At 37.6% G+C, this 16,485-nt stretch overlaps 1 protein-coding gene across 5 annotated transcripts in view; it reads left to right on the forward strand.

Moving 5' to 3' along the window:
• Meis1 (Meis homeobox 1) overlaps positions 1-16,485 on the forward strand; it is a 133,639-nt gene that overhangs the window by 112,166 nt on the left and 4,988 nt on the right. For 3 of the 5 annotated variants that reach the window (XM_047522604.1, XM_047522607.1, XM_047522606.1), the window contains exon 10: positions 16,094-16,233. In XM_047522604.1, the coding sequence (XP_047378560.1) occupies positions 16,094-16,233 (140 nt within the window). The remainder of the gene's footprint in view (positions 1-16,093; positions 16,234-16,485) is intronic. The other 2 variants (XM_047522605.1, XM_047522608.1) reach the window with 1 other exon arrangement.

Here is a 16,485-nt window from a genome sequence, read left to right on the forward strand (position 1 = left end):
ACATGAAGCTTTTTTGAGAGCTTGTAAACACATTTTTTTCCTATACAGAGCATCAGTTCATGGTGTTATTTACTTCTAGAATTAATGTATTTTTAAAAAAATCACCAGTGTTTTAGTGATTCCCCTTCATTTCGTATAGCCACAACTTTTAAAAATTTGTCTTTCTTCTTGGATTCCCTGAAACTTGTTAACACACATGTACATTTTTGTCTGAAGTCTGAGTCACTGTTGATGAGATTTCATAAAATGCTGAAGGGCAGGTTGGGTGTAGATCAGTCATAATTATTGGCAGCAACATAATGTATTGAAATACACAATATGTAAGTAAAAAATATAAACTCATGTCTAGTTGTTAGCTTGTCATAGAATCCCTGGATGATGTAGTTTTAAGTCAAGCTATGACTGAAAAATGAGACAAGAAGTTTGGTGTGTTGGAATGGTTCTTTACTGCGCCACTGAACTTATTTTCCCTTCTTCAGTTGACATAAGTGACATGTACTATCTGCTGCTGTGGTGGACTAAGGATAAAGCAGATGGGATTTGTCAGAGAGTTGTGAGCCAGGCACGGCAGCACATGCCTGTAATCCCAGTGGCTTGGGAAACTGAGGCAGGAGGATCTCGAGTTCAAAGCCAGTCTCAGCAACTTAGTAAGGGCCTAAGCAACTCTGTGAGACCCTGTCGCTAAAGAAAAAAATTTCAAAAAGGACTGGGGATGAGGCTCTGTGGTTAAGTGCCCCTGGATTCAATCCTTGGTGCCGAAAAATAAATAAGCAAAATAAAAATAAAGAGATAATTGTGGTAAATCAATTTGGTCTACTTCTCAGAACAAAAACAGAAGGAATCTTAAAACAGTTGGCATTAGTACTTAGGACATTCGGGCCCTAGGATGGAATGTGAAATTTATCAAATGAGACATTGTAGGACAAGTTATACTATTACTTTTTTTTTTTTTGAGAATTGAGGCAATTATGCAAATAATTTGGGTTGGGTAAAATTTTTTACCCAAATTATCTCATTTCTCTGAGGTACATGCATGGTTTTCCAAAAAAATTCAACTTCCCTACATAATTGCCTAAATATTTCAACCTTGAATGTTGTGGTAGTCTTAGATTTAAAGCATAATCATTTTTGAAATATAACATGCATCAGACTTTTATGTATTTTTCCTTTCACTCCCTCACTCACAATAATTTTATCCAAAAATGGTAAATGGTAGTATTCAGTGCTTTTGTTTCTTTTTTTTTTTTTTTCATTGTGGTTATAGTTGTGACAAATACTTCTGATATACAGCAGTGAAATCAAGATTCTGACATTTTGTCATTTATGTAGAAATGTCTTAAATATGGGGATTAGATGCTTATTTAAATCTTTAAATATTTCAGTAAACTTTACTGAGAATATAAACACACACACAGAGTCAATACTTCGTTCTATTTTTTCCTCCTGAATTGACCAACTTTATTTTTTATTTTGAAAATGTGAGTATAGAATGGTCCAATAAAATTTCCCTTATGTCTTTTCACCCAGCGTTGCAGACCTGGGACTTCCCAGTGATGGAAACTTGAGCCGTGGGGTTGTACTGGTACTTGCTGGGTACCGCAGACACATTGTGCCTCAGTAGAGATCTAGCTTAGGGTGCACTGAATAAATGTTACAGTTTTTTTGTTTACATCTGAACACTCTTCCAGCGAGGCCTGATATTAAATGATGATCCTTTTATGCTGTGATATGGATTTTAGGTGCAAAACATATAGTATAGGTGAAATACAGTATGTATGTAAAGAGAAAAATCATTCTCCACAACAAGGTCTATAAAACTCCAGGTAGCATCCTAACATCTGATATGACACTGCAGAACTATTGCTCTTTACAGTTCTTAGATTTAGGGTACACACCAGATTTTCCTACTTACTCCATTTATTGCCTTTGAAACTACAAAGCATTCAGGCATCACTTCCCATTTATTACTAGTGGAGGGGAAAAGTATGTTATCCTTAGAGATTTATGCCCCTGGCAGGTAAAAATGTAAACTTATTTTTAAAAAATCGGATTTCCTTTATTATAATAAACAGATTCAATGGGTAAAGGTCAGGTTTCTTTCTGAGTTATGGTAATAATGTAGCAAATAGTTTTATAAGTAATCAAAGATTCTATAAATACAGGTACCTGTTTAGATGTAAATGTTAAAACATTCACAAATTATCCTTTCAACTTCTGTGATCTAAAAATCAATAGGGGTCAGAGGGTTTCATAGAATTGTTCTGCTTTTTCTTCCAGCATAATTTAATAATACATATTACAGATGTTGTTTAAACATTAGGCACAGATTGTTTTGTCAATAAAGCTAAACAGAGGCCTGACACAAAAGCAAGGAAATCAGATGTTTAAAAAAATAAAAAAATCAAAAAAAAATAAATAAATAAAACAATAAATAAAACCAAGACCACATCAGTGCAAACACAAGGAGCTGAAGCACTGAGTCACTTGTTTCTATTCAACTACAAAATGAAAGTGTGGGCTGTAGAGTGATTTCCTTACCTAGAAATCACCAAGGGACGCAACAACTTTGCCCACAAAAAAAGCAATTTTATTAAGCAGGTGGTTTAACTTTTTCCCTTGAGAATCTCAGTGTAACCCACATTTGAAGTAGACTTCTTAATTGATCAATGGAGTAACAGGTGCAGTATTTTTAAAAGAGGGAGAAGCATAAATAGAAGAACTCCCCAGAACATTTCAGAATGTGTTGTTGTTCTTCGAGCCTCGGTTAATTGCTCTGCTTTTCACCTTGAGTGTCAATTCTAATAATATTACCTTTACAGGCGCTTACTCCGGGTTGAGATTATAGCAATCAGTAATACTCACTAGATAAAATACTGTCTAGTTGCTCATAAGAAAATATTGAAATCAGTCAAAAAATGTTTAGCTTGCATATTGCCTGAGACAGGGCTGGCGAGGCGCCAGACAGGCAGGGTATTATTAGGAAAGCTGAGCAAATAGCTTGCAGGGGAAAGACCTGTGAATTTAGAAACCTTCAGGTATTGTCATGTCAGAGAGTTTTAGGAGTTCAACAGAGACACTGCTTTTGTCTGCAGATTTTCAAAATTTCCAGCAAACAATCCTCTTTGAAAATGACTCCGCAGACTATTCAATATACTTTGTTGTCAGTTTTACACTGTAAGTTTACTTAGAGCTTTTCTCCACTGTGTAAAATCAAGTTCTTAGTACTGTTAAAGATGAAAACCCCCTGAAGAAGGGGTAGGTGTTGGTCCAGGGTGCTGGGTGGAAAACCCTGTCCCTCCCCCTTTGGGACCCTGAGTCTAGGTGAAAGATAAACAGGAAGGTCCTGGGTATGGGAAAGAGGATTTAGGAAAGTTCGAATACAGTTCATGTAACCATGGCCTGTCCTCCAGCCAGTGTTGGAGGGCAGTTTCAAGCTTTTCAGAAGAACAGGAACTAGCTGGGTGCCTGCAGCTGAGAGCCAGCGCAGGTCAGCTTAGAATCAGGCTCCCAGTGAGTTAGGAGACTGATCCATCATAGACTCAGTGTTTCCGAGGACCTGTGATTCCTTGCAAGGCAATTAAAGCAGTGGCTTGGAGGTTGACTCTGAACGTGGTACCTGGATCAGCAAGACTCGTTGCATTCTAATTAAACTAGATTTGCTGTTTGCAGCGTCTTGGCACAGGTGTCCAGTCAGAAATGCAGAGAACTCTCCAAGTGTCATGCAACCTTGTACCTGGAGAGGGCATGCGATGTGAGGGGCTGAGGGACAGACATCACAGTGAAGGTGGAGCTTGACTATGCTCCCCCACAGGTGGCTAAGGAGCAATTCCGTAAGCCTCCTGGCAGCATGAAATTTACACAGTGTGAATAAGGGAGTAAGGGGAGAGAATCAGCAAGGGAACAGATGCTGGAGTCAAAACAATTCCTCTGCCATCCCCATTCCTCACCAGTTAGATGTGTGCTCTTGCTCAAGTCACTGTATCTCTGGGGACAGCAGCTTTCTCTGCCTTAAAGTGGACATGTAGGACAGTTGAGTCTAGACTCTCAGCTAATATTCTAGACTGTGTGACGATGGGCACCCAGGAGGATGGGAATGTTCTAAAGCTGATCTAATTCCTGGTCTGTCTTAGGAATGAAACACACACACACACACACACACACACACGCACGCACGCACACTTTGATAAAGATGCAAACAGGAAAATTAGTTAAAAAGTTATTACTTTTCCTCATCCTAAGTAAACAAATCACATACTGTAAAATAAAAACTAGATGAAATTAAACATTATCACAAGACATGAAAAACATGTGTGCTGTCATATTTGGATGCATAATAAAGATAAATCAGTTGTTTTTAGCAGTGTGCTGGGAGTCTATGAAGGGCATGACAGATAATAGGCTTGAAATTTCTGAAGTTATTGTACAGAAAAATTTGTTTTTTCCTCAGGCATTCAATCTTTTTCTCTAGTAATTTTGTACATGACAAACTTTTTAGTGGGTGCATTAATAATCTATAAGTAATGGGTTGTCAGGTGTCAGTTAGATAAGATTAAAAGACTGTTTAAGCATTATCCATTTGCTTCTTTGCCTGAGCTTTATAGGTGGGGAGAAATAACTTTTTGAGTTGTGGTTGTGTGTGCGTGTTTCTTGTCTTCTTTTTTCCCCGTCTCTCTTTCATTTGGCTCCACTCCAGGTAGACGTGGAAGAACTGTATTACATTGCATAAATCCTGCAATATAGGAGCAGATTTGAAACTCACACTATGTGAATCAAGGGGACAAATGTCTCCGCTGTCTCCCATGAACGTATCTTTGTTTTAAAATGTTACTCTTTGTCTTCTCGAAGGAACTTTGTAAGGGGAAACAGACCCACCTGGGGGTGTCCGATCTCTCCATGTTAGTAAGTTCCCTAGCAAGTCAGGTTTAGGTCTCTTCTTGTCAAATCTGTCTTAAGTGTGTTTACATATAGTTTGCCTTTCTGGTATTTTCTGCTTGCACAGACCTGATCTCCACCTATTTTGTGTCAACAGTTGCTGAGGCTGGTGTTGGGTGATTAACCGTTGAGCACTGAAGCTCTTGGTTGTGCCCAGAGAGACCGTCTAGAGCTCTCGCTTACATCACCATCTTGCTTCAGGCTGCGCCTATAGAAAACAGCATATTTGAGTGGTTAAAGAGTCAGTCTGAAATATTAAAAAATGGGGCAAATGTTGCCTCCTTGTTGAATAAAACAGTTTTCTCAAAAATGGAGTGGAGCCAGGGGCTCAGGGGAAGGAAGTGTTTCTAAGGGCGAATGTCGTCTCAGATCCGGTCGGTGTTGCTCCAGTGTGTGAATGACAGGCTCTGTGTAGATGCTCGGATTATCTTCTTGTCCATTTTTAATGTTTAAGGGAAAAGAAAACATTCAAAGAGAGAGAGAAAGAGAGAAACACCCAACTACATGAATGTTTGTTACCTTTGGCAAATATGGGGTTCTCCTGTTCCATGCCCTCAAAATCATGGATCATTTTCCTATTTTATTTCCATTCTTACAAAACTTTTAGCCTGACCCATTAATATGAAAAATAGCTAACTCTATCACGCTACCTGAACATTAAAAAATAAGTAAACAAACAAAAATCTCAATCTTCTCTGATATCCCTGAGAGCCCTTTTCCTTTTTGCCCTCTTAACTAACCAGTGTCCACAAGATTAGATCCTGTCACTGAAGAAAGGAAAAAGAATTTCCTTTCTCAAACTTGTTAACTCTTTCAGGCCCATGGGGATTATTGGTCTCGGACTCTTGAGTAATTTAGCTCAAAAATGAATTTTTTGTCATCAGTGAGATCTGGCTCAATACTGACAAAGTGACTTTCCTTTTCTTTTCTTTTTTTATTCAAGAACAGTATATTGCCAGGGATGGAAGTTAAATGCACCATGTGTTTAAAAAAATATATATTTAAGTTTTCAGTGTTTTTACTCTAAAATGTGGAATCAGATATAAAGCAGCAGGTTTGAGGACTGGTCTGGTTGAAGGGTTTTGTTTTATTGTATCGCTAGAACATCTGCTGTGGTTGACTTTATTTGATCTCTAGTTTGGGTCAGAGTTCAAATGTACTTGGAAAGGGGAGGGGTGAGGGGTATTGAAAAAAAAAAAAAAAAACAACTAATGGAAAGAGTTGTACATGTCCAAAAGACCAGCCCGACGCTGGTCACCTGGCAGTATTGTTTACAGAAAGGAAAGTACAATGGGCTATGGCAGGGATTCCCATCCTCAGGGCCAAGGAGAGGCTGGGAGGGATCGGAGGACCAGAAGAGACACATCAGAATCACTCTGAGTGAACACAGTATATAAAAAGTTCACTGAGAATTAAATTTTATTTTAAGTCATGCTATTTCTTTTGAAATCGCAAATAACAAAGGAGTGTGTGATTTTAAAGTGTATCAAAAGGGAGCATGGATTAAAGTTTTTAGCCACAGAACCGTAGAGTACAAATCCTGGGTGGAGTTTAGGCAGCATTTGACAGATGACGCTCAGCATAGATGTTACACTACTAGCTGCTATTTAGAGGCAGGGACAGGACTGTTTCCTAGTCCAGGGCTTCCTCCTTTCCACCCGTATGTATTTTATTTTTTAACAGCTTTACTGAGATGTAATTCACGAACCATACAACTCACCCACTTACGGTGCACAATTCAGTGGTTGTTAGTATATTCACAGAGTTATACAACCATTCCCAGAGTCAATTTTAAATCATTTTTTGTCACCTTAAAAAGAAATCCTGTGCCCTTTAGTTGATACCTTTCCCTATATTTCCACCCTCCTCCCCACTAGCTCCTGGCAACCTCTGATCTGCTTTGTTGTCTCTAAATTTGCTTAATCTGGATATTTCACAAAAGTGTGGTCATATAATATGCAACCTATTGGATCACCTTCTTTGACTTAATGCCTTCAAGTTTTGTCCACATCGTAGCATGGATTATTGGCACTTCATTCCTTTGCATGGTTGAGCAATGTTCTGCTGTATGGATATTACACATTTTGTTTATCTATTCATTGGTTGGTGAACATTTGGGTTGTATCTGCCTTTTGCTGCTATGAGCATTTGTGTACAGATTTTTGCCTCATTACATATTTTTGAGAATCATAATGATGCTATCCAACAAACTCCTGTCTTAGGCTTTACCATGTACAAAAGCACTTTTTGTAAACAATAAGTCACTTGATGGCCACAGTTCTGCTCCTGAGTACTGCTATTATCCCAGGGTCAGCCAGTGGCTGTCTTCCTACCGCTCACTGGACACTATGCTCACTCTCCCCACCAGTGGTCAGTGTCTCAACTGAGGTAATTAGTGAGGTTGTTCAAAGTAAAGGGTATACACACCGACGGTCAGCAACTCAGCAGTGAAATGCAAAGGTTCCCCCAGAGTGACTAAGATGCTATGAGCACTTGGCAAAGATTTGACACGTTCCAAAAGGAAGTTATTTTTTTTAGTGTTATTGTCCTCCTCTGAGACATTTTATCATATGTCTCAGTCAGGAGGTGTTTGCATTTTAGTATGGTTCCGTTTGTTTTTTAAGGGTCTGTAGATTGCGTATCAGTATCGATCACACAGGGTTTTGGTCTCAAAATTTTACGAATTGAAACTGAAGGTACAGTGAACATTCCAAAGAAGAGTCACAAACCTCCACTCAAGTCATTATGCCATTTTCTATGGCTTAATTTTGTGACCAGGTGAAACTAGGTAACAAGCTAAAATTTTGAGATGTCTTCCCTTGGCCCATGTGGAGGAGACTCCAGGCCCAGGAGGTTTATGCGGGGGAAGCCTTGGGGAGTGGCAAAATGAAAGGAAGTGATCCTTGGAGACAGGGAAGAGCTCAGAGGAATTCCAAGATGGTGCTAGGATTCATAACACCTTATATAGGGGCTGATCACCACTCTAACACAACAAGGGCTTCAAGTACAATCATTCGGGGCAGAATTTCTTTAAAAAAATAATGGGTAAATAATCATTAGAATGGTCATACATCCCAAGGGACCTTTATGGTTTATGCCTATGGCCCAGCATTCTCATTAAGAGGGTCCCTTCACCTTCAGAAGTGTTTAGTTTAGATAATAAATTACCTGCTCATCCTATTTATAATGGAGAGTGGCAGAAAACTAGGATTTGCTTTAAACAAATCTATTCAGTGAGGGATGTCTAGTTAGATGCAATTTGACTTTTTGTGAATATGAGAAAATTGGAATTTCAGTGAGAAAATGGTTCAGCTGTTTCACAAGAGAGACACACCTCTATTCTTTGTAGATATTATTGTAGCTTTTCTTTTAGCAGAGAAAGTTTTGCTATATTGTCCTTTTTTATCCTCTTGCTTGTACATTGTGTGCTAATGATCATTTTAAATCTGTAAATCTTAAGCGAAACACTATTTTTCTTATGTTAATAAGGTTATACAAGCTCAACTCTGGCAGATTATCACCTGTAAGTAAATATTTAATAAATGCCATTTTGTTGCCTGTCCACATTGTCAGTAGATACCTGTTGGGTGTTTCTTATGCTAAGTCTGCCATTCATTCTACTAAATTTGGAGCCCCAGTTTTAGCAATCTAGAAGGTGATAAATAGTAATAAATGAGGCCTACTAAGAGTAACAAAAGAGGCCTGCTAAGGGAGCCACCTCTGCTTCGAATTCAGGTCAGATTAAAGTTTTCAGTAAGCCCAATTAAAAAAAAAAAAACATTATAACATTTGTTTTCAAGGATAATTTCTGTAGCATCTACCCAGTGATGAATTATTTTAAAGTTATTTCAGTGCCTTAAGTCCAAAATAATACATAGGTTTTGTTAGTATTTTACATCATCATTGTCAAATAATTGGTGATATATTTCACTAACTACTTTGAAGAAAATTTTTAGATAGAGTTGACTTTCTCAGTTGTGCTGTAAGATTTAAGTTCTTTCTAGAATAATCTGGCAGATATCCCCATCACTGCTACAGAAGGGAAACCTTCTCATACTGCTAACTGGTGGACTTCCCGTTATATGAGCAAATTCCAATACCGCATTTCTAGAGTTGGCCAGTGAGGAGAGCTGAGCTCCTTCACCCGCCTGTCCTGTCCACTGCTCTTCCAGAACCATTTGCCTCCCACACCTCCAGACACCAGAGATGATGGATTGCAGTCCTGGAACTGTGGGATCCTGGAGGAGGTTAAGAAACTAGAAGAAGGTGCCAAAAACATGATTTCATAAGGTTTCACTTGAGATCGAATCAACCTTCTTGAGTGTCTTAAAATCATGTTTTATGAAATTTTATTTCACAAAGAAAGGGAGTGTAGAAGACTTGGACCCTGAAGCTGGTCAGTTACAGATCATTAAGTCCAATAGGTCAATGTAAATCTACAATGAGGATTTCCAAAATAAGATTTTGCAGTTAATTTTTTTTTTTTTTAAAGAACAGATAGTTACAGATAGTTGGGAGATAGCTAGAACTCTCTCCCCAAAGCTTTGTTTATAAAACATACCTTAAAGTTATTAGGAGATGTTGACTTAAAAAATATAGTTAGATAGATAAGGTTTATTTAAATGACTGATATTGTTGAAAGAAATTCTATGTCCAGGAAATTCAGGGAATAGAAAAAGAACAAAATTCTAGAATTTGACAATTACCTTCTCATGTGAAATTTCATATTTGGTCATTTTTCATGGAGCTGAATTCTAAAATTAAGAGACATTTTAGAGATTACCTAAATGTATTAATTACTATATGTGCATTATTTAAAATTTTTAACCAAATAAGAATAATGCATCCAGAAATCATCACTATTTAAATTACACTTAAAAATCCAGGGTGTTAATTTTTATTTTTATTTAAATATGTATGTAGGTATTCCTAACTATACCTACATATCATTCAAAGGTAACTATAATTAATTTTCTTTAATGGATACATACGTGTAGAAGGCATTTTTACTAATATATCTTTCTAGTTAACGAAAACCTTAACAGTCGATCATTTTAGCTTCTTAGGCATATGAGGATGTTATAAAATCATATCTATCCATACTTAGGTGGATAAGCTCACATCCACCATTGTCCTACTGACAGTTCACTTATACCTGTTTGGTACAAAGCTCAATGGGGATGACAGAGAATTATGTCATTGTCTAGAAACGAAACGATTTTTGATTGTATGTGATTTACTGAGTTGGCTGTGCCATGCAAAAATTATTAAATGTGGATTCCCTTTTAATCATCAGTGAGTACACAGGGTGGTACCCAGGAGTAGAACTGAGTGAAGGTAGGAACACCCAGTGAACATTTCTTCACTTTTATCAGCATTACGGAAATTACACCACGGAGTTAAAGGGCGAAGACATGGGAAATGTTGCCTGTTAAACTGGGGAACTGCACCTGGCATTTTGGCTCTTGATAGGTGCCCACTAGGATCTCCTTGCCCCTTCTGTTTCCTGAGAAGAGAAAACTGAATTTATAATCCACTTTCAGGGGAAGGGACCAGGTCAAGGAGTAGAGGCTACACTAAGGGATTATGTCCATTTCAGACAGCTGTTCTATCAGATCTTGCTCAGAAAGAGATTCAAGTACCCAGAGACTGATAAAGAAAGGAGATAATGGAATTGGCAGAATGGAAAACCTCTTGAAAAAAAGACTAATGATAAATATTTGGGAGTAAAGAAAAGAAAGAATAAAACAGAACTTCCTGTGTTTTCTTTCTTTCCTTTTTTTGGTACTGGGGATTGAACCCAGGGTTGCTTAACCACTGAGTCATAACCCCAGCCATTTTTCATATATATACTTGTATATAGTATAATAACATATTATATAATAATTTATATTATAATATAAATATAAAATAAAAATATATTACATATAAATTTTTTAATTTTTTTAATTTTATTGATTGTGAAACAGGATTTGCTGAGTTGCTTAGAGCCTCGCTATATCACTGAGGCTGGCTTTGAACTCATGATCCTCCTGCCTCAGCCTCCCGAGTCCCTGGGAAGCAGGCATGCGCCACCGCACCTGCCACTTCTTGTGTTTTCTTAAAACATAAGCCATGGGCTGGGGATATAGCTCAGTTGGTAGAGTGCTTGCCTCGCAAGCACAAGGCCCTGGGTTCAAATCTCCAGCACACACACACACACAAAACATAAGCCAGTTCATTTCCCATACTCTTTGTCAGGTTCCTATAAAAATGCAAAGGATAAAATTCAATTTTTGTTTTTTATCTCAGGTGGCAGATTTGGGGAGATTTTTTTTTTTCCTTCCACCTTATTAGAACTTGAGTCTGAAACAAACAACTAGGTCAAAAAGAAACACATCTCTGTTTATTTGGACATGTAGTAAAGCTATAAAGTCAACCCATTGCCTTCCTTTCTTTTGTGAACTTCTTCTTGGGAGACAGAAGATAGTTTAGTGGTAAGAACAACTATTGATCTAATCCATGATTGTATAAAAGAGGAAATACAAGGACTCTTTCTAAATCAGTTGTCTGCCAATGGAGAGAGTCCAATTTTTGAAAGTAAGTCAAAAATGAAGATTGTGTTTTCAAGACATGGTAGGATTTTAAAAAAAATTTTATCTTGATGTCCAGCTGTGATATGGAAAGGCAAATGAGACATTTTCTAATCTTAAAGCACCCTTCACTAAAATATTTACTTTTTAAAAAACCCAGTTTATGGCAAATTTGAATTGTATTTTATTAAAAAAAGTATACAACTATTTATTTTAATAAGAAACAAAACTCACATTGTCATGTATCCCTGACATTCAACATCTGAGTTTTAAGGGCTGTTACATTTGGATATTGACTGTAAAATAGTAAGTTTTCTCTCTCATCTTCAGACTAATGAACTGCTTAGACCTTATCGGTATGGAAAATTCTAAGATTGTATTTCTCACACACACACACACACACACACACACACACACACATTATTTCAAACTATTCTGTGACTATTGGAAAAGGATATTTTTATTGTATATCCAAATTTAAATTTTATCCCTCTCTCTCTCTCACTTCTCTTCAAAAATACCATTTCTTCTGTTTTCAAGCTCAAATCTTTTAAATACTGTATTTATTTGAACACACACACAAACTTAAGGAAACTATTTTACTGGTACCTCTAAAATTGACAGTGTTTTAGGAAGGGAATGTATTCATTTAAGCTCACATCAAATGTGAAGGCCTTTTTTTGGTTCAGTGTTTAGAAAATTCTTGACAATTTAGACTCTTCCACAGTGAAAAGTAAAGCACTCTGTCACAAAAGCAGGGAGGATGAGACTCAAGGTCAAAGGGCATTTTAGAAACAAACAGCTGGACCAGTTTATTTAAACAGATAGAGGGAAGGGGAACTGACCTCAGTTTGACTTATAGTGGGAGGAGCAAGAATGCCATTTTATTACTTTGCCCAGGAGGAAAATGTTTTTGTATCTGAATTCACCCCTGGAGCCATTTAAACACATAGCTCTGCTATATGTAGCACAATCCCAAAGAGACCATGTAAGATAGTCTGGGACAAGGAGAAAATATCCAAAGGAGAATCACATGTTGAGATGAAGTTAAGATCAAAAAGTGATGTCATTTTAAACTTTTTTTTTTTTTTTTTTTTCCCTTTGGTACTGGGGATTGAACCCTGGGCCTTGTACTTTCGAGGTAAACACTCTACCAACTGAGCTATATCCCCAGTCCTGTGATGTTGATTTAAGAAAGAAATTATTTTGCCATGTGCTTGGTTATTGTCATATACAGATGTCCATCGTGACCTCAGATAAACAATATGAGTTGTTTATTAATGTATGGGAATTATAATTCAGTCATGTTCTGAGAGCTTCCTGGGTGGTATATATATTGATGATGTTTTATTATATTCGTTTTTAAAATTAAAGATTTCAAAAATAAGAAGTTCCAAGTAGACTTTCTAATGTAGTCAGACAATTCAAAGTGATTAAATTTTCTTAGGTTGTGAGTGTTTTTGTTTTATTGATGAAAGGATTCCCACCTTGATACCTATATAGCCTGTCAGTAGCTTATATCAGCTATTGCCACCAAACAAAGAAGCAAATAGCATCAAGTGCCTGTGGGCTCTTAGCTCTGAGGCTGTGGTAAGATATTTGCTCTCTGTGTGGAAGCCAGAGTAGGCCTGGAATAAGTGTAGTTAGTGTTGTCCCCTGCAGACCTTCAGAGGGAAGCAGACAGACCTCAGCAAGCTCAGCAGAGAGTGACCCAGGGGGGAAGTGGATTCAAAATAGAAGAACTCACATTCCAGGAGGAACTTTCTAAGAACCCTGGATGTGTAACCTAGGGAGAAGAGGGGACAGGCCCATAGGGCATACTGGCTGGGTTTAAGTATTTGAAAGGCTATCCTAAGGAAGTGAGATTAAAATTGTTTAAATTACCCCAAGGAGTTGTACTGTGAAAGGATTTTAGATCAAGTGAGGCAGGACCTTCTAATGACTTGCCTTGTTCAGAGATGAACTGGGCTCTCAGGTAAGATGAAGTGAGTGCTCTTTAGAAACAGTCCAGAATCAAACCAGGTGTGGTAGCACATGCCTGTAATCCCAGAGACTGGGGAAGGCTGAGTCAGGAGGATCACAAAATCAAGCCCTGCCTGGGAAAGTTAACGAGACTCTAAGCAACTTAGCAAGACCCTGCCTCAAAAACAAACAAACAAAAAGGCTAGAGATGTGACTCAGTGGCAAAGTCCCCAGTACCACATTAAAAAAAAAAAAAGAAAGAAAGAGGAAAACACACACACACACACAGTCCAATAGTCCAGCATCTACTTGGCAGGGATATCATAGCAGAGAATCCTAGCAATGACCAAACTTGATAATTATCAAAGCCTTTCCAAAGCTGACTTGTAATTTTTATATGATTCATGGCTTGGATAGTCATGGGCTCAGCTCAGCTTGAGCTGGTCATTATGAATTGGTCTGTGGGAATCTAAAAGCATGAGCGTGAAGGAGGCAGACTTTGGAATTTTGACAAATGGAGTCACTTCATCTTTTTTGGGTAGCCATTTCTTGGTCTCATATCATACAGTGCAGCCACCAAAATCCCAACCTACAAGGCGTTCAGAGTCATGCTTATTCCTGGACTCAACATTAAGGTTGCTTCTGGTGGTCACTAGCTCAAAACCAAGTACTCTTTAGATACATGTTGATCTGGTATAGTCTAGATGGGTGACAGCAGTGGCCATGATCGGGTCATAGTGTTAGGAGGGTTGTCACTACCACCTGCCAGCCAGTGTCATTCAGCAAATCATTAACTTCTCTTGGGTAACATGTGACCTCAAATAAGTCATTTAATTTTTCTGAGCCTTGGCTCCTCATCTGTTAAAAGTATGTCTTCCAGATTTTTAGGAAAGTAATAGCAATCCTGTCCATCAAATATAATATTTTAAAAGTGACTTGAGAAAGAAAGTCAAAAGACTGAATTCCTGAAGATTATGAACATAATACCTTAAATAAAGAGCTGCTTTTTGCTGTCTTACCTGTGTTAGTTACTATGAAAATTACTTTTGGTATATGCAGAATATTAATATTAAATAATTTTCTAATTGGTCATGCAGTGAAGGCAGCTAATGAAAAAGCAGATTTTTTTTTCATTTTAATTGGTTATTTCACATGGTGTTTGTGCTACACCTGTGCTTATAATGAGAATGGAGAATTAATCTAACCTTCTGCTCACATGATTCCAATTTTCATGGTTGATACAAGATAATGATAACCTGATTTGCAACACAATTTGTTGTAGATCTGTGTTTTAAATATTTTTATTAGCAGTTCAGAGACTTCACGTACAGGAGCTGATATAATATATATTGCCAGTCAGAGCACCAACAGTGTACCTTTTAGTTAGATTTCAGTTTCATTATTTATTTTAATTCTCAGGTAATGAAAGAACATAAGATACAGGATATTGAGAATCTTGTAATGAAGTTTGCATTTCTGTTTTAAAAACCTGTCCTTGACTAAATAAAGGCTTGGTTTCTAGGAACTATTTTCTTTCGTTGAAGTGGGCAGGCATACAAACTAGAATTCATACTGGACGGTGGAAGCTTTAATTATTAATAGTGCATTATTAAACTTTTCATTGTATTTTTTTATGTCCTGTTCAGATTTGATATATTCAAATCTGAGTTGGGAACTAAAAGCAATTTACAATTTCAGAATGTAATATGTCCTCTTCATTTTTTGTATTTGGTATGTAATTCTCATTATGCAGTACAAATGGATCTTAAGAGTTAGAATCTTTTTTGTGTGACTTTGGAGAGCTTATGTTAGCCAATTTTTACTGTTTCAGCGACTAGTCTTTTTTGGAGAGGCTATGAAAATAATGGTACCCCCCAAAATCTTATTAAGGTGACTTAACCGTCTTAATAAAATGTTTATAAGTTTTCAGTAGGAGCTGGAGAAAGCAAAATTATAAATTCAATAACTGTATAGCCGTGACCTTGCCTTAACCTCAGACTTTGCATAAAGAGAAAAAAGCCACCCCAAGAAATCTCTACAAGGAATGCATTTCTCAGAAGTCCCCAGCAGTGTGAGTTAGTGGTGATAAACTCCAGACGTTCTCTCATTTGATGGTGTGCTGCCATCCCAGTTCATTATCTTAATAGTGGGCATTAAAATAGAATTAGGTTTGCCAAAGGTAGGGGAGGTTTGGATAAAAATGGCGAAAAAGAAGTCTGAGAGCACAAGATGGAAATGTCACTAATTCAGAGAGGTAACAGATGCCCCCATGAGCACCTCACTCTACACCAGATTCCCCCTCTTGCAATTGAAAAGACGGTGGCTAGCATTGTTTCCTGAAAACTCTGCTAATTCCCCCATGAAAAGATGAAATGGAAGTGTCCAACTGTGGTAAAACAGGCAAACATAAATCAACTCAGAAACCCCAAGCCTTGTACTCAAAGGTCGCCAGGGGTTATAGGTTTTGCAGCCTGTGAAGCTGTACATAGAACCAGGGAGGCAACCAGGGAGGCAGTCCCATTTTGCCAAGATCTATCTTTGCTGGATTGTAATTCATCTCTTCCTCTTCCTCTGCCCCCCCCCCTTTTTTAAAGGAATAATAATTTGCTTCACTTTCTTGGTTGCAGGTTTATTAATGCCCGGAGAAGAATAGTGCAACCCATGATAGACCAGTCCAACCGAGCAGGCAAGTCCCCTATAGTGACTGTATTCAAGTCACGCAAGCGAAAACCATCCTCAAGCCATTCACCGGGAGGTCTGCTACCTGGTAAATAAACTGGGAGTGAGTACGAGGAGTGCTTGGCAATTAAAATTAAACCAGTTTCATTTCATAACAACACTAATCAATTTAACATCGTTATAAAATGTTTGGAGAAAGTAGAAAAAAAAAAAAAAGCCAACAGAGAAAAGTAACCCTTAAATCATATGCTCAGTTACAATATTCTTTGTACACATTCAATATATTAATGTTATTTTTTTTCCCTGAGTTTGCCTTCCCAGCTCTTTCTGCTACTATGAC

Source organism: Sciurus carolinensis, chromosome 13, assembly GCF_902686445.1.
Source record: "Sciurus carolinensis chromosome 13, mSciCar1.2, whole genome shotgun sequence".
Classification (NCBI taxonomy): Eukaryota; Metazoa; Chordata; class Mammalia; order Rodentia; family Sciuridae; genus Sciurus; species Sciurus carolinensis.